The 25,959-nt window shown below is 41.9% G+C and overlaps 1 protein-coding gene across 3 annotated transcripts in view; it reads left to right on the top strand.

Moving 5' to 3' along the window:
- Positions 1–25,959, top strand: part of GRM5 (glutamate metabotropic receptor 5) — a 252,482-nt gene that overhangs the window by 94,933 nt on the left and 131,590 nt on the right. For all 3 annotated transcript variants that reach the window (XM_018565861.1, XM_018565862.1, XM_018565860.1), the window contains exon 3: positions 9,293–9,542. In XM_018565861.1, coding sequence (XP_018421363.1) covers positions 9,293–9,542 — 250 coding nt within the window. The remainder of the gene's footprint in view (positions 1–9,292; positions 9,543–25,959) is intronic.

Below are 25,959 nucleotides of genomic sequence, written 5' to 3'. Positions count from 1 at the left end.
TATAAGCATACAGCCCTTTTTTTTCAAACAATCTTCTGTATCTGCTAAAACAATTTCCATGGAAGACCATTCCACGTTTTCATAGCTATAGATTATTTTCTCCCGATCTGGGGCAGTGTCTTTCTATCTTTTGTAGTGACGTTAAAGTGAAAAGCCTTCTACTGAACTTTCTATAGATAAGGTGATCGCAGCTGGCATTGTTCACCTCTTCTTATGGGTGAATAAATTCAGTTCAATTTTGGTTTCCTTATAACTTTTACTTATTAGGTTAGTTGCACCTCTATACAATTTTCTTCATTTGATTCTTGCTTGATGATGGGCGGGTTCATGACTCTCTGTAATCACAGGATGCCTTCCATCTTACGGACTGAATAATATTAGATGTCATTCAACCTGGAAGTCTATGGACATCTTTTGGTGAAAAGGTATTACTGATGGGGACTGCACTGGGAGAAGAGTAAATATTTCGGCCTGAGATGCTTTTTTATTTAAGCAGTATTTCTTAAGTGGATGGGCTATTTAAGCAATATTTCTTAAGTGGATGGAAAGCAATAGTTCTTAAGTGGATGGGCTCCTCATTGCCAACTCTGCAACACTGGGAATCCTTAGATAACCAAATTATTCCATTTGATCAACTGATCTACTGTATGACCATAGAAATCACCCTTGGAAATGTCAGGGAATTCGGAGTAACTGGTGTGATTTCACCTTTTTCACATTATATGTTGTCCTTTGCTCCCTACATTTGAGCTGTAATTGAATTCTGGTATGTGCTATTGATCTGGATGTGCGTTAACAGGCTTCTCTGGTGCATCTGAACTCTATCTCAAATTGTTATATATGTTTTGCACATTTTTGTATTGTTTATTGTGGTACAATTCCTATAAGTGTAAGTTATGTACATTTTGGTGTCTTTGTGTATATATATATATATATATATAAATTAACTTTCATAGATAAAGGTTTGAAAATGTCACAAATGTATTTAAGGTAAAAATAATTTACTAAAATTTATTTACACACACAAATTGTGCTGTTTGGGGATATTAGCACATATGGTGAGCGCTTAAAGATGCCACTCGCAATATCTACAGGTGAAACTCGAATAATTAGAATATCGTGCAAAGTTCATTTATTTCACTAATGCAACTTAAAAGATGAAACTAATATATGAGATAGACTCATTACATGCAAAGCAAGATAGTTCAAGCCGTGATTTGTCATCATTGTGATGATTATGGCTTACAGCTCATGTAAACCCCAAGAACCCCAAATCCACAACCTCAAAAAAGTAGATTATTACATGCAATCAATAAAACAAGGATTGTACATAGAACAATATCGGACCTCTGAAAAGTACAAGCATGCATATGTACTCAGTAATTGGTTTGGGCCCCTTTTGCAGCACTTACTGCAATTACTTTTGCACGATATTCTAATTATTCGAGTTTCACCTGTATTGTTTACGGGCTTGGTAGCCCACTTTTATTCAAGCAAAAGTTCATCCTAACTGATCTCAAAATCTCTAACTCATCTCAAACGGATGCCATCGTCACAAGCCCGAAGTCCATTGACTTTGGGCTTGGATAACTTTGCAGGGGTGGTTCAGCATAACATTCATGCAAGGCTTCAAAACAACACAAGTATAGCCTCCTGGCTTCCACTTTAGACATTAGCACTTCTGACCCACTGGTCCTCTTGGAAGTGTTGTGCCACACTTGTACTGGTGACCCCTCAGGCTCACGGCTCTCCTAGCCTCACCAGTTCTCTCCCAGCCTCTCTGGCTGTCTTCATGTGCCTCCAGCACACACACACCACCTGTCTCCACTTTATATTCTGGGGAAGTCCTCCTGACCCCTGAACACCATCCGTTCCTATCCCTGTAGGAGCTCACTTGACTCCTCTCTGACCTCTGGGGGAGTCCTCACTGACCCCTGAACAGGGTCTGTTTCTTTTTCCCAGCAGAAGCTAATTCCCCTAGTCAGCACCCTTTCCTTAAAGGCTGCACACACCTGTGCAATCATCGGGTGCTGGTTACTGCTAAAACAAGGACCCTGGACTGGAGATCTCATCCCTACTGAATTATTTTGAAATCCCCCAGTTCCAGGATCCCAAGTATAATCCAGACAAACCCTTGCTTCCTGACACATCTCAGCCCCTCTGGCTGAGAGTCCTGGGTGATCATAACACCCAATTCTACAGTGGGATTGCCACACAATATACTGTGTATATATATCTGACTTGCTGCCTGTAGTATCCTTCTTTAGTTTAAACAGAATGCTAATCTATAGAAACAAAGAATAAGGGAGACAGTGCCTCCTCCTCGTGTGTTAACGTTTATTAAACAGATAATTATAGGTGTAATAAAATCTATTCACATACACAAGATGTAACCATGCAGCATAATATCTATAGCTCTAAGGAAGGGGAGACTTCCCCAAAACAAGTCAGCTATTTTGCCTTGGAGGTCCTTGGGTTGATTTTTACACTGCATGGATACATCGTGTGTATGTGATTAGATATTATTACACCTATAATTATCTGTTTAAAAATCATTAACACACGAGTAGAAGGCGCTGTCTCCCTTGTTCTTTGTCTCTACATGTTTATCGAGGATATTTCCCACTATCCTCTTGGACGGCTGCCTCTCACAGTGAAGAAAGTTTGAAGATTGTTGATGGGAAAGAGATGAAGAGTTGCTGAGCGCTGGCAGTGTGCTTGGCTGTTGGAATGCTAATATATACTAAGGCCCATTTCACATGGGCACCTTCGGTTCTGATCAGGAGGGGATTCATGCACAGATCTCCCTCTGATTGGAGCATTTAGTAACCGATGTTACCAAGCCCAAGTTCCATGAGAAACTGGATGTAAAAAGACATGTTCTGTCTGTTCTTTTTGGTTTTCTGGACCTGTCTGGAGTTTGGGGGGTGGTCGGATGTCAACGGACACACATCCATTCAGATGCAGCTGCCTGCCCATAGACTAGCACAGGGCTTCCGATCAGATCCACCAGAATTACTGACCAGCTCTAATAAGCTGCACTTGGCTTCACTGCAAAAATACACAGTGTGCCAAATATTTTAATTTATTTTAAACAGTAATGGCAGGCAAGATTTATTACATATATTTAGTGAATACATGAATTAGCTGTTTCAGTTGAAGTTTATGCTTACCAGTACAACGTTTTGTTGAGGCAGCATATTTTGGACCTATATTGCCTCCCTTTGGCTGATTATCAACTACAACCTGAGCATGTTGTTGTTATACAGCATTATATAAATGATCTTTGGGGTACCTTCCTTGTCTAGGGTCTAAGCATAAGGGGATCAGCATAACTGTATTTTAGTTTCACTGCGTCATCTGTATATATACAGACTATTAAGTGAAGCTTGGAGTGTGTATTCACTCTTGGATGGTCCTGAAGAAGATGAAATCCATGAAAAATGTCATCCTTCTATGAGGATGATAAATGTAATATTCTAAATACCATAATGGTCCCAAAAAAAAAACGTATATTTACGCTGATCAGCTATGGACATGGACCTTGGCACGGACATGGACCTTGGCACGGACATGGACCTCGGCATGGACATGGACCTCGGCATGGACATGGACCTCGGCATGGACATGGACCTCGGCACGGACATGGACCTTGGCACGGACATGGACCTTGGCACGGACATGGACCCCGGTACGGACATGGTCCCCGATATGGACATGGACCTCGGCACTGACATTGACCTTGGTACGGACATGGACCTCGGTATGGACATGGACCTCGGTATGGACATGGACCTTCGTATGGACATGGATCTTCGTATGGACATGGACTCTCGTATGGACATGGACCTCGGTACGGACATGGACCTCGGTATGGCCCTTCATACAGACATGGACCTTCGTACAGACATGGACTCTCGTATGGACATGGAAATTTTTTCTTTTACAAATGTATTTATTTTTTCCCAAAAGGTGGCCTTTACCTTTAAAAGTAGTTGAATACATTCTATGCAGATATAGCAGACACAGATTATTGTAGTTCTATGTTCAGTAATACATCATTAATTTTGATACATCATTTTCTGTCTAAATGCAAGCGGTGTAAGTACCTGAATTTGGCTTAGTATTAGATTCTTGTGGACTATGTACTGTAGAGTTCAGAAAGGGGGAGGAAGAAGCAGCACAAGGAGTCAGTTAGGTGAGTTGCAGTACAAGGAGAATACTAATAGGAGGAGAGAGCAGAGTGACTGAGGGATGAGCTAATCACTGTGCTCCTTCTCCTTTTATTGTCCAGTTACAGGCTGGTGGTAAATTAAAGTAAAACCGTGGCTAAGAAATATCAGATCCCCTCCTTGCCAGACAGGACTGTGTAGCAGAGCTGTGCACATCTCAGGACTAGTTAGACAAAAATACAAATCCTTTTTGCCTTTTGGCAGGAAAGACAGTTCTCAGCAGAGCTCAGAGTGTGAGAGGAAGAAGCAGCACAATGAGCCAATCATTTCTGTCAGGGAGCATGCTAATAGGAGGAGAAAGCAGAGAGACACAGGGATGATATCATCATCGTGCTGCTTCTCCTTCACTGTCCAGTCGCAGGCTAGGGGAAAGCCGGAGGGTACATAACAGCCTAGGCTCAGCAGAATAATGATGAAGACTCCGGTGATCTAGTGGCAAAAAAGAAGCACTGTAGGAGACAGCTCCTGATTGCAGGGAAATATTGCAACATAATTTGTTTTTTTCTTTTATTTATTGTTTTTTTTCTTTTCTTTTTTTTTTTTTTTAAATAAATACTGGAGCTTTGCTTTAATGTTCCAACACAATGTAAAAAACATGAACAAAGTAGACAATTATATTACTGAGGTATTAAAGCGTCTCTGCTTTGAGCTAAAAAAAAGGGAATTTCTGAAGAGGCCAGACAGGTTCAAATGACCAAACAGTAATTAATTCAATTTTACTTTATGTTAATAGTTTTTTTTTTGTTTTTTTTAATACTGGAGCTTTGCTTCAATGTTTCAACACAACGTAAAAAAGAAATAACATGAACAGAGTAGACAATGGTATTACTGAGGTATTAAAGCGTCTCCGCTTTGAGCTACAAAAAGGAAATTTCTGAAGAGGCCAGATAGGTTCAAATTACCAAACAGTCATTTATCCGGGCGCACTCCGATGCATAAACTCTACGAATGTTGTTGTGTTTGTGCTGTAGGCGAGCGTCATTTAGAAGTATAAATTGATTGTGTTCCTGTGGGGGATTATCTACAATCTGCAATGGAAAGGCGGCATCTCTAAACATTGTTTAGCTTCCTATTAACCTTTCCGATGTGCCATTGGGCTCAGAACAAGGGAGCGTTCTGTGTATCTCCAGGAATTTCTGTCGGAACTAATAAGAATTATTGTTTGGCCTCCAACAAAACTTTTTGAATGTGTTCCCACAAGACAAATTGATGGAGTGCGTTATTCGTGTATGGAAAAGAACTGCAGGCAAAAAAGCAAACAACAGTAATGGATATGTAAAGTCAAACATTATTTACCTGTCTTAAAAGAAAAAGAAGACCCACGGGTATGCAAAAAGTTAACCCTTGCAGTGCGGCTACCCCTCACACTGCAAAGGGTAACTGCTCGTTTTTCTCTGTAATGGAATAAGAAAAGAAAATAAATATACTCAGTTGTTCCTTGATTCCGTCTGGCTGGTAGACTGCTGATGTTATTACGTCTAATACAGGTCCATTGACACCAAGGGCCATACCACAACTGGAGAAGAGGGAAGAGAGGTAAGCAGTCGCCGTTGTAGGATCAAGGATCAGGCGAGCATATGCATAGTTACGTAGTTAGTCAGGTTTAAAAAAAAGACACATGTCAATTAAGTTCAACCTATAGAGATATGAAAAGAAAATGAAGAAAAGCCTAAACAGAATGCTATGCCCACAGCTACCCCCTGTTAATCCAGAGGTAGTCAATATTTTTTAATATTTATAGTTTAAATATTTTAAAATTTTTGACAGGTAAATATCGCATACTAATATTGAGAGAGAGAGAGAGAGAGAGAGAGCGAGAGAAAGAGAGAGAGAGAGAGAGAGACTGTAGATAGATATAATATATTATTATGTTATTTTATGTTTTTTCTGGTTTTATAAAATCATCGCTGACTGCAGGCTAAAATAGAAAGTCATGTTTGTTATCAACAAATTACAAAATGGCTTCTGTAGCAAGAAAAGGGAAAGAAAAGAGAAATTAGTGTTTTAGCCAGTCATAAAGATTACATTGTCACGATCTGTGATCAGGCTCAGAGTCCAGTAGCTGAAACAGCAGGCAAAGTCGTGGTCAAACAGGCCAAGTTCGGCACACAAGCAGAAGATAGTACTATAGGAGCAGGCAGAACCATAGTCGGAGATAGGGTTGCCACCTTTTCTTCAAGTAAAACCCGAACACTCTAGCATCGCGCAGACATTTTTATGGGGAGAATGAGTTATGGCTTATTCAGATGTAAATATCGCCACCCATTCATATGTAAATATCACAGTTGAGACTATTCTCAGTGGAGGGGGCCAGTAGCCCCTATCTTAATTTTGGTTGCCCCAGTCTGCCTTACATCTCATGTCCGGGTTTCAGCTGCCATGAAACCCGGACACAGCATCCAAAACCCGGACTGTCCGGGTGAATCCTGGACAGGTGGCAACCCTAGTCAGAGATCAAGCCGAGGTCAGTAGCCAAAGGTATCAGGTATGAAGTGGAAGACGATGAGAGTAGTCGGTGAATCAGCAGCCAAAGGTCGGTACACGGGTAGCAGTATGAGAGGATTGTATCACAGAAGGAGCAGGAAGCAAGATATTGGCAGGAGCACAATAATCTGGCAAACAGGAAGTGTAGCGGCATGGGTTAAATAGGAAGTTCAAGGGCGGAGCAAGGAGTTCAGAGTTCAGCAGAAACTAGGTTTAACTGATGATTAAACAGGAGATCAGGCAAGGAGCTATCCAAGGTTCTAAGGTGGCTCAGCAGGTAGAACCACTGCCGGCTACAGCAGACCCTGGGTTCAGATCCGGTTCCTGACATACATATTCTGTAGGAAGTATATAGGTTTTCTGAAGCTGGTTTAGTACTATGGATAAGTGAAATTACATATGTCCTATGATTTAGTGAAAATATGAACACTTTGTCATAATGTGTTGGAGCCAATGAGGAAGGTAAAATTAAGGTCATTTTTAAGGGTACAATTAACTTTAAAAGGCTCTTGAGAGTTACAAAAGCTTCTTTCAGCTATTCTCGACCTGTTTTTATACACAAAAATCACCCCTCATTATATCTGTGTGTATAAAAACATAGACAGTAAAATAAAAAAAGTTCAATTAAAAATGTGATCTACTGCTTTCATTATAAAGGCCTAAGCCAACAATTAAATGAATCAATTAAATCAATCAAATACTAAAAAGCTTTAAAGGAGAACTATGAGATAAGTGATTTCCACTCACCTCATAGTTCTAGCCGACCTGTGACAATGAGACTGTCACAGGTCGGCTCAGTAGATCGGGAGGTGAGCGAACACATACCAGGTTCGCTCACCTCTAGATCCTGTCACGGCTCTCTGCCGTGACAGGGGGAGGGGCTGGATTCCCCTCTCCCCGCTCCGATCTGCCAGCGCTGACTGGCGGAACGGACGGGGGAGGGGGCGGGTACAGCTGGCTCTGCCTCTAGATAGGCAGAGCCAGCTGTCACGCAGCTGGGCGGATCCCGTCTTCTAAGTCGGGACCCGCTCCGGCTGCGGCATCTCAGTATACCGCGAGCTGTAGCTCGCGGTATACTGAGCTTAGGGTAACGGGAGGACGCTAGTTTGTGTCCTCCCGTTACCCTAAGGAGAACTATTGGGAAAAACACTGACCCCATAGTTCTCCTTTAATGAAAAAAACAAATCGAACCTAGAACTTAAAAACATCTAAATTTAAAAAAGTATAACCCAGTGAGTAAAACTGACAGTTTCTACTTCTATCAAAATTTTGCCAAATTTTGGTAGTTTAGCAGAAAAATCAATTTCGCCAAGGTCATTTCACTCACTATATTCACACTTTTGCAGTCAAATTTGAGAAAACTCCTCTATATGTTTATTATGTGTTCCCTTTCACACAGCATAATACAAATATTAAAAAAAAAAACACCTTTTACATGTTTAGTTGCTGCAGGCAACATGGCTGAATTGAGGGGTTTTTTTCCAGCACTGTCACAGCATCCTTATAAAAAGACTTAGGACCTGAAATTTGTGGAATGTGTTTCTTTCATCAACTTCATTAACAGACAATGCAAACCCGTCACAACCCCTCCTAACATAACAAACCAAGGAGAAGCCAAGTAGAAATTTTATGAAGCCAAGAAAGCCTAACAAGTAAAAGCAATTTAAACTGCAGAAATTTTGTAATGCAATTTTGTAATGTAATGCATTTTGTAATTATTTGTATTATTTTATTTTAATTTTTTTGCTTATGCTTTTGTGAGTGGGAACATGTAACAAATATAAAATTTGGCCAAATTGGCTGTAAAAGTGGAAATATGCTTTGAGCCAACACTAAGCAACAATCACAAAAAGTACATCTAACTAGTTAAATAAAATGATGGTATAAACTGCACCCTTCTCTTGCTCTAACACAGCCTGTTCTGGGTTATTATATGCTCTGTTCTGTCTCACTCTGCCTTTTTCGTATTCTGTATTTTATACCTTTTATAGTTTTGAACATTTAAAATAAAGAATTAACCAAAAGAAAATGATGGTAATTATTGTTTACATTGGAGTTTTCTACTAGGAAACTTCTCTATTCCCCAGACATAGTGGTATCTTTATAATTGGCTCCTACACCTGTTTCGTACGCCTCCTCCTTTCCCCAAAATGTGCAGCCTTCACCTTCTGTATGCTGTGTGAGTGGAGAAGAGGACAGCATCCAATGGGGAAATAACTGGTCTCTGGGGACAGACTGGAGCAAGGTTTTTATTCACTAACTATGCATCAGGGAATTGTTCATCAGCTGAACAGAAAATATTTGGCAATGGATTCTATAAATGCCGGCAAAGAAAAGGGTGGCTTTAAAATGTATGGAAAGACGGAGAGATTTCCTTTCCCAGTGACATAACGGGAAGTAAGGAGATCTCTTCAAAGCGTCGGGATATCCCCTCTTAGTTGTCACCTAAATGTCTTCCCATTAGAAGATTTCTTCCACATTCTATCCAACAAAAAAAGTTTTGGAATTACATTAACATAATGGATATTACTGAATCATAACTCGTTTGTCACAAGTCATATTTTATGTTCCTCCAGGTAACTATGGGGAAAGAGGGATGGAAGCATTTAAAGACATGTCAGCCAAGGATGGTGTCTGCATCGCCCATTCGTACAAGATCTACAGTAATGCCGGGGAGCAGAACTTTGACAAGCTGTTGAAAAAGCTGCGGAGTCACCTTCCCAAAGCCAGGGTGGTTGTCTGCTTCTGCGAAGGAATGACAGTGCGAGGACTGCTAATGGCAATGAGACGTCAGGGGATAGTCGGGGAGTTCCTTCTTTTGGGCAGGTAGGTCATTTTCCAACTTACCTTTTATGTTTAACATTGAGGAGGGTGCAGAGAGTGCAGCCAAACCTGGGCCTATGAGATCAGGGGGACCAGAAGAGTCACTCCTACTCTTTATTTCCCAGCTTTGTGCTCTTGTTAAATTCTTTATAATACATCTCTATTTCCATATTTATGATCTGTCATCTCCTCATTGGCACAAAACTCTAATCACCAGGGTATGATATTACAGGAAGCCTATACATCAAGCTTCACCAAAGCATGTATCTGAGGTCAAGTGTCCATTAAAGGTATAACCATCAGTTACATTTTATTATATTTTGTCAAATATTCTATTGTAAAGAATCAATAGTTTGTTTCTCAAGTAAAAATGACAGAAGATGCAGGAGTCCTCTTCCTGCTGTTTTTCACATTCTCCCCCAGAGCTAAAGTGACTTAGCAGCTGTATGTGTCATGCCAGAATGAGTTTAGTCTCAGCATGTACTAGATTCCGACATTTTTTAATTTTTGGATAAAGATGGCCTATATGGAGTTGTTAGTTTAAAGTGAACCTATGGCCATGGATATGGATAGTAACATGTTTTCAATGTGGAGCAATTTAGCATCAACATTTACAGCACTGAAGTCATTCAAGTCATTATGTCAGCAGCTCAGCTTTCCCTGCTCCCCCCTTTCCCCTCCCAGCAGTGATTCAGCAGTCTTCCAACTTTCTAATCTCTTATCCAATCACAGAGCAGGTGCACAGGTACAAGGAAGAGACCAGAGCACAGTGCCCTGACTTGCAGGACTTTGGTGGATCTCTTTTACACTTTGAGGATGAATTTCTCCAGAGTGTCTGGAGCTACAGAGGTCAGTGAGGGCTAGTATTAAAGCTATTTCACTGGTTGTTCATGACATGTACATAGTTGAATGTTCCCAATTGTTTCTTCCAACCCAAAAAATTAAAGGTTAAAAAAAATGCTAGCTCATGCCCCTTTAAAAGTTGTCAGCCTAATTTGCTTTTAATTAGCACCGCCAGTCTATTTAACTTAGCTGCCAATACTTACATTTGCTGCGCTGTCTACTTCCTGAAGAAGATTGAAAACTCTCACCAACTGTCATTTGTTAGGGCAGCAGCATTGTCACTGTTTCATTTGTAAAGCCTCCGTAGGGCTTGTAGCCATGGGGCTATTGAATAGCATGCGTCCAGTCTTTTGTACAGCAATGGGATGTGCAGTTAGGGCTTATGGTAATTAACGCAGTGACAGCGGCAATCACAGGCTCACTCCTGCGACTATGTATGTAGAATACCCTGCATAATTTGTAAACTTTGGGTTTACACTTACTTTACTTTCTATGCCTGTGTATACTGCGTCCAGTAGTTCAAGCTTAATATTACACACCCAGCTAACAAAGCTGAGTATGTTTCCTCATTGCCTACCTAAAAAAAATAATTTGAACCAATCTTCTTCAGAGAATGACTACACACACAATTGAATGACTCGGAGAAGCGACCCATTTATCCCACCACCTCCCAGCCTGCTCCACTCAGAGGACTAAGTACAAACTTTTATGTAGGGAGTGACAGTGTGACACCAAACCTTTAGTTGTGCTCTCTGTGTAGTGAGAAGAAATAGCCAAAGTTTGAGTAGGAAAGAACTCAAAGGACTTTACTTATACAGTATTTATACAGTGATAGAAGAGTATCAGCACTCAATCCCAAGTAAATGCATTAGTGCTCAAAAAAAAATCATATAGCCAAAAGTAGGGTAGGCACTCAAGAACTCAAAGGACTTTTACTTATATATGGAGATAGATGGGTGGTACCAGCACTCAACCCCAAGTAAATGTATTTGTGCTCCAAGAATTGCTGTAGCCAAAGGTAGGGTAGGCAATCAAGAACTCAAAGCACTTTTAAAAACTGTATGTAGTGGTACCAGCACTCAGCCCCAAGTAAATGCACTGGGGCTCCATAAAATGCTGTAGCCAAAGGTAAAGTAGGCACTCAAGAACTCAAAGGACTTTTACTTATAGAAGGGTGGTATCAGCACTCAGTTCTAAGTAAATGCATTGGTGCTCCAAGAATTACTATAGCCAGTGGTAGGGTAGGCACTCAAGAACTCAAAGGATGTTTACTTATATCCAGAGATAGAAGGGTGGTATCAGCACTCAGCCCCAAGTAAATGCATTAGTGCTCCAGGAAATGCTATATCCAAAGGTAGGGTAGGCCCACATAGGACTTCCAAAGGAGTATGAGGAACACCACATGTTTTGCTTTATTATGCCAATGTATTGGTGAGTCACAGCCAACCTTTCTTATGGCCTTGAGAAAGGTGGGCTTTGGCTAGCCGGAAGTATCTCTATATGGTCTTGAGAAAGGTGGGCTGATGCTAGCCTGGACTATACTGTATCTGTGTGGCTTTGAGAAAGGTGGGCTGAGGCTAGCCGGAATGATATCTGTATGGCTTTGAGAAAGGTGGGCTGAGGATAGCCGGAATAATATCTGTATGGCTTTGAGAAAGGTGGGCTGTGGCTAGCTGGAAGTATCTCTATATGGCCTTGAGAAAGGTGGGCTGAGGCTAGCTTGGACTATATTCTATGTGGCTTTGAGAAAGGTGGGCTGAGGCTAGCCGGAACAATATCTGTATGGCTTTGAGAAAGGTGGGCTGTGGCTAGCCGGAACTATCTCTTCTCTATATATAAGTAGAGAAATGTACGATAAAACTGGCCAAAACCAATTCAAATTTTCCTTTCATTCCCACTATCTGCAGCCGCATTTCATGCAGAGACTATGTAGAGTGATTGCTAGATTTGACATTACCTTCTGAACCTCATTTTACCATGGGAAATCACAAGAAGTGTACCGCAGAACCATTGTCTTACACACACACCTACACAGAACAAAAGATATCCTAGAAACCGGGAAGGTGGTGGTGGTGGGGGGCATTTTCTGACGTTGATGAACAGAACCTCTATACCTCTGACTCCTTTTTTTTCTCAAAAGACCCCCACAGGTGATGCTAAAAATTAACTTCCGTCCTTCCTAACAACCAGAATTGCAGTGATGCTCGATTTAATTAGGGAAAATTAGATTAGCCTGAAAGAAGTCAAATTGCCTTTCAGCACATGAAGTGAATCCTTCGCCTATTACACTAATTATGTCAGTCAGCAACGTACCAAGTTAGATTCTTATACAGCTGCTCATTTCTTGGGAAATGCAAAGTACTTAAAGAGACTCTCCAGTCACAAAAAAAAATTTCAAGCTGATAAATAATTCAGCTCAGCCAGTGCTTGAATGTATAATTTGTACCTGCTTGCGGTACCATATCTACACTACTGTAATCTATACACATACACATTTGTGGGTTCTTCCTGTGGGGAATATATGTATTTTGTTACATTCAGTTTTCTTAATCAACAACTGCAGACCTAAATTCATACAGGAATTGTATTGTTTTACCCTGTAAAGTTTTTTTGGGTATTTTGGATACGGTAGGAAGGGTTAGAATACGTCAGGTTTTTTTTCTCTTCCTGTGTCCCATCTAGGTGATTTTTCTTAACATCCTGTCTTGGAGGCATAGTAGAAAGTAAGAAGAGAACTCTCTAAACAAGGGAATATGACCTATTAGACCAAATGGTAGGCAAACTCTGGTCCTTCAGCTGTGGCTAAACTTAAAATCCCATCATGCATCTGCCTCTGGGAGTCATGCCTGTGGTTCTCAGAGTCTTGCAATGCCTCATGGAGGGCTGGCGTTTGCCTACCCCTGTCTTAGGCGGTTGTCACCAGAGAAAGGTTTACCCACTGCAGGATTTTACCACAACTATTGTTCTTAAGAAAACTCAAAAATGTTTGGATTTCCAATGACTTAGGGTAAGGGTTAAGCTAACTTAACCCTTCCAACTGTCCCTCATTTGTAGGGACTGTCCCTCATTCAAAACCAAATCCCTCTGCCCCTCTTTCCTCCTCAGTTGTCTGTCTTTTCGTTGTACAAATATTTTTATTGTAACAGAACAGAATTACAGATTATACAGTAGGAGTAAGGTCCAGCAGGTTTATACAATGGAAAATTGACTTAGAACAATACAACGGCGTATCAGTGCATTTTATAAAGTCATCCAGTGTAGAGCCAATGAAGGATATCCATATAACATTGATTAAAGGGTATGTCTAAAACAAAAGCCCCCCGTACAGAAACTATAGTGGGACATAGGGACCGTAACGGTCTGTGTATAATCACCGGGGGTGGGCTAGCATCTGGAAACCATAGTGTGGACGCCAGCTACCTGCTGCAGGACACCAGCGGAGCCACACCAGTGGGGGAATAGAGGCTAACGGTCGTATGCCGAGCAATAATTCTAGATCGTGTGTTGCAGGCTCCAAAAAACCATAGTAGAACCTTGAGGTAAAAGGAAGAAAAGAAAAGTGGAAAGGGTAGGAGGGGGAGAGTGGGGGGGAGTCGAGGGGGGCCCCAGCACCCCAACCAAGCGCGTCACCATCAAATCGTCAAGAGGTCACGATCCAGTCTCATTGGCTGGACATATTCCAGCCAGGATGACCATGTCTTCTGAAAAGAGGCATGTGAGTCGTGCAGGGTAGCTGTAAGCTTCTCATGTACCATGATGCCCATGACCCTTTGTCTGACTTCCGAGAAAAGCAACGTTGGTTGTTTCCATGCTCTGGCTATGGTCTGTCTAGTCGCCAGGAATATAAAATTTGCTAATTTCCTCTCTCTTTTCAAGAGGCGAGTAATTGGCCTGCCTAGGAGGGCCTCCCAGTTGTCTGTCTTTTTGGTCTGATGTACAGATATCTATGAAAAGCTTCTATACTCACCAAAAGTGTTATTTTGCACTAATACCATCATCTTATCTCTTAATTATCTTGTTTACGATTTGGAAAAGAAGGTATAAAGGAAAAGTAATATGGAAAAAAAACAATTCTGGGTTTAACCAATCATGGTCAGCATAACTGGGGACGTAGCAGGGGTGTAGCCATTGCCTAAATACACTGTGCTGGAAGGTGTTGCTCTTTGTCATCTAAGAAACTTGGGAGGTATGGCTATTGTTCCTGTGACAACTCTAAAATGTTGCCTTAGCCATGACTTTCTGTACAGGATACAATAGTCAACAGGACCAATTTTTGGGTTAGGCTGAATCTCTCCAGGCAGGCAGCAAAAAAACATGAAAAGGGTTCTGATCCTTTCTCGTTCTATCTAAAACTAAAACTAAATCTTGTCTTTACATAGACTTTAAGTAGGATCTGACTGGTAGACTTGGACTGAGAGAGATGAGAAGTAAGATACAATCACTTTGCAGCACTTCTAAGCGGGACAAAGATCCTGCCCATGTAATGAGCCAATATGATTGAGCTTGTGTATGACTGTAATCCGGGCCCGTTCCTATAATGAGGCAGCCTGAGCTTATTGCCTCAAGCGGCATCCCTTTGGGTCACGTGGGCAGGGTTTGCATTGTGTGGGGCTACACCTGCACTGCAAGGGTTAAGTGCTCGTTTGTGTCTAGGTTAAAAAAAAAAAGTTATACTCAACCGATCCTCTGATTCAGCCGGCTGTCACAGCTTTTCCTCCTGCAGCTATGATACCTCACGTCCTATACACTCCAGGGACCGGTCTAAGAGCAAGCTGGCTCTGAGGATCAGGTGATCACCACCACACAGTCGGGTAGCCCCACAGCAAGGATTAAGAATTTTTTCCCTGGAGTTCTGCTTCAAGTTCATGGTTTTTAAGACAATGCATTACCTTTTGTTTTCATAAACACAAGCCTGAACTGCAATTTCAGCTGGTGTGCACAGAAATGGAATAGAAATAGAAGTATTACATGTAATTACACTCACCAGAGTTTACATAAGTGTGGTATGCTTTTATATGGACCCCATTTATGATCCTTCATGCCCGTTGTACCCATCGGTACTTGGCTTCGGTTACCGCACCCCCGTGTATAAAACAAATCTATTGGAAATGGATTTAGAAAAGCGCAAATGTTTACTGTAATCCGCAGAATTGAGCCGCCAGAACACGATGGAGTGTTTCGTGTTGCAATCTTTTATCTTCAAGCACTTGCTAGACTACGGTGCCATGTATACTCCATCACAGTGTTATGCCGCTGCATTTATAACAGCCATAACTTAACAAGAAAATTACAAGGAATACAATTGTTTCTGGGCTGCAGAAAATCACTTTCAAAGCCAAAAGAGTTACACGGTTCAATGTTCAAAAAGCTGAACCACGCTAAGTACGGGTTGTAGCTGAAATGACGGGATAACAACTTAACCATTCGAGAAAAAACGACAGCCGTTTATATTGAAAAAATGGATTTAAATTGGAACTCCGGGCAAATATAAGAGGCATGTAACCAGGAATAGATCATTATATGTATTTTTACATGCAAATGTATTATTATAATACACCTGAATGTGACATCAGAATGAGACTTTACACTCCGTTTATCCTAATACACCTGAATGTGACATCGGAATAAGACTTTACACACCTTTTATTATAATACACCTGGATGTGACATCAGAATAAGACTTTACACACCTTTTATTATAATACACCTGGATGTGACATCGGAATAAGACTTTACACACCTTTTATTCTCATACACCTGGATGTGACATAGGAATAAGACTTTACACACCTTTTATTCTCATACACCTGAATGTGACATAGGAATAAGACTTCACACACCAAATGTTTCTCTCCCGGGTGTCCGGGAGCCGCTATCTAATAGCGGGAGGCTCCCAGAACATCCGGGAGAGTTGAGATGTCTGCACGTCGGCAGACATGTTGATGTGTGGCTTGATGTGTTTTTATGAATGTCAAAGCATAGGTGTGAATGGGCCCTAAGCCTCCAATAAGGGGACTTGGAGCTGACATAGGGCATGTTGTCGTATGTGTTGGTAGTGGTGGGGGAGTATGAAACAGACTTGTTGCTTTGCCCTCAAGGGGTAAAATACAGTTTCAGACAATAGGCCTAAATTGCTACTTGTTGGATTTCTTAGGGGGCCTGTGCAGGATCTGTGGTGGGCTCTGTAGGGTCTCAGGGGGGCTGTGCAGGATCTGCAATGGGCTCTGCAGGCTCCAGAGCCCACCACAGATCCTGCACAGCTTCCCAGAGACCCTGCCCAGCCCACCATAGACCCCACAGAGCCTACCACAGTGGCTTTGCAGGATTCGTGGTGGGCTCCACAGGATCTCAGGGTTGCTGTGCAGGATCTGTGGTGGACTCTACAGCCTTTGTCTTGCCTAGGGCAGCCCCAAACCAAAATACACCATTGCCACTAATATGCATACAATGTCAGTTTAAGGAGACCGTGCAATAAAAAAAAAATTATTTCTATTTAACTAATTTTTAACCCTTAGTTAACCCCAATTAGCCCTATTCATTGCCTTTGTCTGCAGGGGGGCGGAACCGGCAGGAAGTTTAAAAGTGTTTTGTTTTTTTTAAACTAAAAAAAAAGCAAAAGGTTAAAAAACAAGCGTCGAACGCGCGTTTCATCGTACAAAACAAGCGTGCTAAAATTGTGCTTAAAAAAACGAGCATAAAACGTGCCTATTAGGAACGCCCAGGTGTGAACCCAGCCTAAATGTTTTCACATCAGATGTACACAACTTTCACCCAAGATTCATTGATTTTCAAGTAGATTCCTTTAAAAAAAATGTGTGAATTGTTGGTGAAAGCTGTGTGATTCTTCTGTGAAAACATTTAAAAATAGGATGTCACCAGCACACCAAAGAAATGTGTCCAATCGTCTTTATTGACTTATAGACATAATGCCACAAGGATGGCAATGTTTCAATAAATATTGAGCCGGTTGAATGGACCCTCTGCAGCCCCAAATCATTGCCACATCCTTGTGACAATATGTCTGCATGTCAATAAAGACTTTATTTGGACACGTTTTTCGATGTGCTGGTGACATCTTGTTAGTTCATTTGATTTGAGCACCGTCATCCGCAGTCATTTCAGCACCCATGCTCAAGGGGTATGCCGTCATGAGTGTGGTGGGATATCTATTGAACATTTAAGAATAGAGCCCTTCTTGTTTTCTTTTTTTAAACACTTGTCAAACTAATTAAAAAAAAACCCACTTGTTTTGTTCCTCTTTTGTCTATAGATTGCATAAAATTCAAATCAATTTTGCAAGACAATACTGCCAAGTGAAAGCCTTATTTGTACCAAAAAAATAAAACCCATATATAGTATATGTATTTGTTTCCATTTTTATTTGTTTTGTTCCTTAATTTTGGTAGCGATGCATTCTAAAAATTGTGCAAAGCTAAGAAAAATGTGTTGATAACTCTCCCATACCTTTTATATAGCTTATCACTGGCAACACTCTATTTATAAATCATTTCACACCAGATTCATAGAACTCTCACCCAAGATTTAAGCTGGCCATACACCTTACAACCATCGCACAACTTTCGTTGTGCGATGGTTGTAATGTCAATAATATTTCATACGACCTGCCCATCTTGGACAGGCAGATCGTACTTGCGATCATCGCAAGCCCTCCCCGCTGAGGAGAAGGCTTGCCGATGATTGCAATGCTGAGCGGGCAGTGTCGGGCAGTCGTACGATTTTCGGCGGGTTTTCCAGCGTGCTAGGAAGACGAAAGTCGTGCGGCCGTACAGTAGATGCGGTTGCACGCTACCCATACACCTGCCGATTATCATACGATCGCGGGATCACCCGCGATTGTCGTACGATAATGGTCAGGTGTATGGGCACCTTAACACATTTCCTAATTAGATTCAATTGGATAAATGTGTGAATTGTAGATGAAAGTCATGTGCATAGAAAATAAAATCATCTTTGCAAGACAATATTGCCAAATGAAAGCTTTGGTTGGAGAAAAAAACAAAACAAAAATAAAACCTTAGGTAATGACGTAGTCATCGCTGACATGACATTTTCATGACATTTGGCTTACATAGCATACTGTATTCCCTAATAAAAAAGGTCAGGGCCATCTGCTAACTTGTTACCTGTCTCTGTCTAATTGAACATATATGCCGCTCCATAAGAGCTGGCAGAGGGAGAGGGGGGTTTATCCCATCTCTGAGTTTTTCAGATGTGTGTTGCGAATATCCCTTAATAGCAGGAGATCAAATTACAGACTGATCATAGCACAGTCCCAAAAGATTCAGCAAATGTTGCAGGGAACCTCCAGTGCCCTATTTGCTGACTGCATGCAGTAAATGTGAAGGATTTATATTCAATATTTAATAATTATTTGTGAAAAATACCAGTACAAAATATTTGTGCCAAAGTTCTTGTTTTGATGCTCTTATCCTTTAAAAGCAGGTGTCTCAAAGTACTGGCCCGCAAACTGGTACTATGTGGCCCGCAGCCTGCTGACAAGTCAGGCATGCGTACGTGTTGGATGCAGACCGCATAGCTGCTGTTGGCTGTGCCGGCGCTCATTTCCTTTCGACCGGAGCTCTGTGCTCCGGCCGAAAGGATAGTTTAGTAAGGTCTGCACCAGGGGGTGAGGAACAGGGGGAGCATATTATATTTCTCTAGATAGGCAGTGCCAGCTGTCTATCAGCCAGCTGGGTGGATCTCAACAGTATTGTCGGGATCCGTGGCGGCTGCGGCGCTTTCAGCATATAGCTCGCTATATAATGAGCTATGGGTCACAGAAGGATGTAGTATATGTCCTCCCGTGACCCAAAATAGAACTATGGGAAAAAAAGTCACCCCATAGTTCTCCTTTAAGCCTTTTTTTCCCCGTTTGTTTCAGAAGAATTGGGAAGGGTAAGAACCCCTCTCAGGTCTTTAGTCCTTACTTCCTGTGAGTTCAACAAGACAAGAAGTGAGCAAAATGCGGAAGGGAAAAAATACAACTCATATTTATTTAGTTAGTGATTGATTGATTGATTGATTGATTGATTTAAGTAGGGTTTGAAAGGGTTATGACTCCTCTCAGGTTTTTATTGTTGTCTTCATCTCAACTGAGGGAACGTCTTTATTTGCCATATGTTCACCCTGGTGAACATATGGCAAATAAAGACGTTCCCTCAGTTGAGATGAGTAAAATGGAGGTAAAGTAAAATGAAGGTAAAATCACCCCAAATCAACCCAAAAAAGATACAGATGGCAATTCACATTTGACGAGGTAAAACCCTTCCGCCCTCTCACCAAAACCACGGAATACGTTTTGGCTAATCGTCATTCACGTTAGAGAAGTCATGTGCATTAATACCGAGTCAATTCTTGCAACAGACCAACGTCACTAGAGAAGTCACCCACATTGCTTACCCATCATAAGGTCAATCAATACACAAGCACACGTAACTGGGATGTTTACAGTTTTACTTTATAATTATTATTTATTACAAGTATTTATACAGCGCTGTCAATATACGCAGTGCTTCATATACTGCACATTCACATCAGTCCCTGCCCTTGAGGAGCTTACAATCTAAGGCCCCTATCTGAAATGCATACATACTAGGGCTGATTTAGACCGGAGACAATTAACTTTCCAGTAAGTCTTTGGAGTGTGGGAGGAAACCCACGCAAGCACAGGAAGAACATGCAAACTACAAGCAGTCAGTGTCCTAGCTGGGATTCGAGCCAGGACCCAAGTGCGGCAAGGCCAAGGTGTGATCTGCCACCATTGCAAGTGCATTTTGCAGATTTCCCAAAAGAGGATTTGGCATTCAATCTTACGGACAGAATCTTTCTCTGTACAAACAAGGAACTGACCACAAGTCCAGCAAGCGTTGTTTTATGTCTGTGATGTCTTAGCTCATCTTAGATGGGTTTGCATTGACCTTTCACAAGCCCCGCCTCTACCTCTGTCTGTTCTTGTGTCCTAATGGGTTTAATCTCCTGCACGCAGTGAGTGAGGTGCTCCATAACTACTTGTCCAGTTTGGCTGAAATATAGTATGTGTTCTGGGATCACATTAGAAAAAATAACATTAATCCTCTTAACACAACTGCAATCTAAATGAGAATCTAAATTGAAATGCCCTTTCATTAAATATACTGTAGCTACTGGCATGTGAAATGAGTATAACCCTGCTTTACTGTAACAGTGATTCCACCCTATATATTACTGTAGTCTGGACAGTTTTCATTTCATTGTTCACTTTTTACTAAACTGATACTAAAACACTCATCAGAATGGTAAAGCCATTAAAGTGCATGAATAGCCAAAACTTTTTGTTTTGTATTATTATACAGGATTTATATAGCGCCAACAGTTTGCGCATTGCTTTACAATATAGGAAAGACATTACAATTACAATACAATTCAAGACAAGATGGTAAGGAGGGCCCTGCCCCTGAGGGCTTACAATCTAAGAGGGAGGGGCAAGTGATACATGAGGAGGTAGCTGTGTGGGGATGAATTGTTTGAGAAAGAGTTCAGTGGCTAGTTAGAGGTGGGATAAGCTTCCTTGAAGAGATGCGTCTTTAGTGCCTGAAGGCAGGCAGAGTGGGAGATAGATGGACAGGTTGGGGTAAGGAGTTCCAAGGAATGGGAGAAACTCTAAAGAAGTCCTGGAGCCGAGCATGGAAGGAGTTGATGAGGGAGCTGGAAAGCGGAAGGTCTAAGGAAGATCAGAGGGGACGGTTAGGGTGATACTTTTAGACAAGGTTTGAGATATAGCCGGGGCAGAGGTGTGGATGGCTTTGTAAGTGGTTGTTAATATTTTGATTTTTATCCTTTGGGCGATTGGAAGCCAGTGAAGGGATTGGCAGAGGGGGGTTGCAGATACTGATCGGTTGGTTAGGTGGATAAGTCTAACAGCTGCATTCATGATAGACTTAAATGATCAGTTCATCCAAAAGTGATAATTTATTCAAAGATGGAATCTGATGGACTCTGTCAGCTCCTGGACTCTTATATGTCCAGGATAGTTCTAAATCAAAATCTCCTCCCATAGCTCCAGATTCCACCGGGGAATTTTGGGTGTTCCCACCCACCTTTGCGTGGGCTCTTCCTGTTACATTTCCATATTACAATAAAATAAACAATTCAGAAGGGAGAACCTAATAATGGCCACAGTTGGTATGTAAAGCTGGGATCTCAATCCATAGATCTCACCAATAATGTAAGTTTCCAACATCTACCAAAATATGAAATAGAAATATCAAGTTTGGGTCAACTGACCAATGTAGGTTGAGACAATAGACTTGGCATCTTCAGGGGCAAGGATACATGTGAAAGTACTGAAACTATACAAAATCAATGTGTTATGATGTATAGGAATCAGGGTCACGTCTGTAACTGGCAGATGGACAAAGAAGTCACCGGCACTCCAACTGTGATGTAACTTCATCTTTTATTGATGTGTCTATGCTATCACAAAGCAAACAATGTTTCAGGGCTCCATGGGGTTCCTTCACCAGGCAAACAGTGTGATGAAGGGACCCCATGCGGCTCCAAAACGTTGTTTTCTTTGCAACATGATAGACTTGCAGCAATAAAAGCCAAAATTACATCACAGTTGGAGGGCCTTCTTTGTCCATTTGGTTGTGATTGCTGTGCCATCTATTTGTCACTGCTGCACCCACCAAGAATTCTGGGATTTACCAGTCAGGTGTAGATGGGATATGTACACTACATCTGTAACTGGGCCTGACACCGCAGAACTCATTGGGGCCACTGCTACTTATTGTCAGCACAAAAAGACATATAAATGGCATTAGTCCCCAACAACAATCATATTTCAGTATGCTAGTCTTGTGATGGAAACATTCCAATTGGCTGTTATGGGTAAGTGCTGGCTGTTCTTTGCCTTATGTTTGTTGCCTGTGTGTTAGAATATCAACCAAGGTGCGTGATTCTTCAGATCACTGTATAACTGGACAAATAATATCATTTGTGTATGGATTGGAAGCAATTGGGGTGTCATTGAGGTGCAGGTCTGCCTGTTTGCATATGGAACAGCATGGCTCATTGTCAATAGAAGGTTGGGTGCTAGCTGGATATTGGATTGGAGGTGTAATGTTGGGGAGCTCACAGAGCACTCGCAGAGGGCTTTTCAATAAGCAAAAATGTCTTTATTATACTTTCAAAGGCAGACAACCAAGGAAGTCCAACATAAAATAGCTTGTCTTCAGTATAACAACATATGTTGACTTACCAATCCTTGAGTTGTCCCACACACTCCTTGCATCCCAGTCCATGGACATTAGGGTTTTCCTTAATGGAGCCACAGATCACCTTTCGTGTGACTCTTACACACATCCTCGTGTATCACTGGCTCTCTAAGGCCTTATTCACACGAGAAACGGCCGGCACGTCCATATCGGGCAGCTCCCAGGAAGGGCAGGTGCTGCATGTGATTAGTATGCAGCCCCTGTCCTTCTCTATGGGACTACGTGGCCGTACGCTCACCCTCCTGCACGTCCGTGCGGGTGTCCATACTCGTACGCTGACAGGGGCAAAAGGAGCTGACATTTCACCTCAGGGATGAGTTCTTAGCCGGTATGTCTGTGGAAGCAACAATAAAGAACTTTAAGGATTTTCTAATGCTTTATTCCATGAACGGCAAAACAGGGAGAGAGGGTTTGAGCAGCAGACATCTAGGATCAGTCAGAACTCAAAACTTACTGAATGCTTTCCTGCCCTGCTTCACAGACGGCCTTTAAACCCAAAATGTGGAGACACTGTGTTAGAGATCCATATCTGGTTGGCAGATATGTGTGAGATATCTCCTGGGTGAGACACCACACTCCCTACGAGGTCCAAGCCCTTCCTGGCTTCTACGGCACCTTCAGCAGACCAAGTTCCTCCCTGGCTCTCCATCCCAGGAACAATTCCTGACCCTGACTGGGTGGAAACATGACCACCTGCAGATGGCAGACCTGGTCAGATAGCACACTTAACGCAACCTCCCCCAAGCAAGATGCCCAAGGGACATGGCCAGATCCAGATATTTAGACTGCAGGCCTGGTCAGACAGCACACTTAACGCACCGCCCCCCATGCAGGAGGCCCGGGGGAGAAAGAAACTCTCACATGGTGATACCCAGATAGCTGGTCTATCATATCGGGTGGAAGACATGTTTGAGATCTCCCCTGGGTGAGACACCAGACCCCAAACGCATGCTGGCTTTTCTGGCACCTCAAGCAGATGAAGTTCCTCCCTGGCTCTCCATCCCAGGAATAATTCCTGACACCGACGGGGTCCACACCTGACCACCTGTAGGCTTCAGGTCTGATCAGACAGCTCACACATAACGCAGCTTCTCCCAAATAAGAGGCCCAAGGGACATGGTTAGACCCAGATATGTAGGTCCTCCCTAGCATGCACCACTGGCCATGAAACCCCTACAGGGTTATTCACAAAAGGGTGAAGAGTTTGGAGAAGGCAGGAGAAGTGAACAATCTAGGCCAAAATAGCTGATTTGAAAAATTCTCCAACTCAGCTCACTTTTCAGTTCAGCTATGTTGTCCTAGATGATTCCCTTCTCCTGCCTTCTCCAAACCCTTCACCCTTTTGGCCTCATTCACACACAACGCAAGCAAAATTGTATATACACGTCTATGCGCGTATATACGAGCGTATATGCGTGCACTATATGCAATCCCAGAATGCATCACTCGTAATGGAATTTTGAATGTGCTGTACGCATGTACGCGTAAAGATGCGTATATGTGCGGAAATACTGCCCGGACGCATCTCTGTTCCATTCTGTTTTTGCGCATATATACGCTACACAAATATACGGCTCCATACGCGGCTGTGTGTATGGAGCCATTTATTTGCATGTGTTGCATATGGAACAATACGCACGTACGCGCGTATATGTGCGGCAGTGTGAATGAGGCCTTTGTGAATAACCCTGCTAGTGAATGGCTGGAGAGACATAGATATTCATAACATTCCACCATTGGTTGCTCTGCTCTGTGACCAGGAGCAGGCAGATACAATCAGTGATGAAACCCTTCAGGAAAGCCAAATGACTATAGACTATACAATCAGATAGACTGGATACAGTCCTAGTAGTTAAATTTCAGTAGTCACCCCGCTTAGAACAAGGTGGCTACACTTGTTTATATCATCCAACTGCTGCACACAACCAAAGGGCTTCAGTGTGACAATAGCGGGAGTTTGATAAATTCAACAAAACATTCCTTACAATGATGATCATGTGGTTAAATAATGCCTGGTTTAAAGTTGACATCCGTCCGCAATGTCCTTGGCCAAAGTGAAAAACACAGTTTCTGTGCAGGGACGAGAAATGCAAATAGAAACCATCTCTTTACAATAAGAAGCCATAAAAAGGAAAGAGCTGCAATAAAAAAGCCTCCTAATAAAAAAACAAAAAACGAGGACAGCATTAAATAGTCCTAATATTTTATATCTCCTCTGAACCATTCTTGTGCTGGCAGGCGGCAATCTCCTGGATGCATCTTCCCCTTTTCAACACAGAATTGATAGCGGCTTTGTCTCTGGAGGTTAAAGCTGAAGGCGACTGATAACGTGGATAAAATAACAAGCACCTTAAAACCTCACATTAGGTGCGATCAGGTTCACGGCGGCTGAGCTTTCAAACATGTTCATCCTGGCAAGAAAAAAAAAACAAAACAGGCTGTATTCCAATTCTCACAACTGCGAATAAGACTTCCTTTCCTATAAAACAGTTTGAAAAGTATTTAACGGGTCCATAGTTAAGGCGTGACTAAACCCAGGAACAAAAATGTCATATATTGCAGCTTGGCATTTCTCAGATGTGGTGGCCGCATTCTTTTTGCCTTTATTTTCACAGTGACAGTTGTCATCGATACAGGAGGCTGAGCTCTCCTCCCGCACCTCCCGGCTCAGCCACCTGTGTCAGGATGGAGAACAGTGAGTAGAGGAGAATGCTGTGATCTGTCGCAGGAGGCGCAAGTCTTCTCCCCTACCGCTCACTTGGCCTCCTGTGTCAGCACATTCAGGAGGGAGCGTGGTATACAAACACTTAGCGATCAGCTGATCGCTGAGTGTATGTAGATAACTGGACATAGTAAGTTTACTATGTCCCAGTTATGAATGAATAGGAAGTGCTCTACATCACTTCCTGTTCATTCATGATTGTGGACATAGTCAGTCATACTATATCCACATTGTATGAATGAACAGGAACTTGCAGTATTAAGGATTTTCTGTTCATTTATAAAAAGGGGCTGCAGAAAAAGAGTTCCCTCAATCTCTTTTTCTATTTTAAAAGGGAAATATCAGGAGTCTGTTTAGACCCCCAATATCTCCCTAGAGTGCTAATAAAATAATAATTAAAGACATTTTAAAAAGGTTGGAACAAAAAACTTCACTTTCTGTTTCATCCTGACCAATTTATTTGGTCTCAAAATTCCATTTTGGTGCATCCCTAATATATATATACTGTGTGTGTATATTGTGTGTGTGTATATATATATATATATATATATAATATATATACACACACACATATATATAT

This window comes from Nanorana parkeri, unplaced genomic scaffold (assembly GCF_000935625.1).
Source record: "Nanorana parkeri isolate BGI_ZX_2015 unplaced genomic scaffold, ASM93562v1 scaffold896, whole genome shotgun sequence".
NCBI classification, from domain to species: Eukaryota; Metazoa; Chordata; class Amphibia; order Anura; family Dicroglossidae; genus Nanorana; species Nanorana parkeri.
Note: the sequence above shows the minus strand (reverse complement) of the source record. Positions and strands in the feature narration are given on the sequence as shown.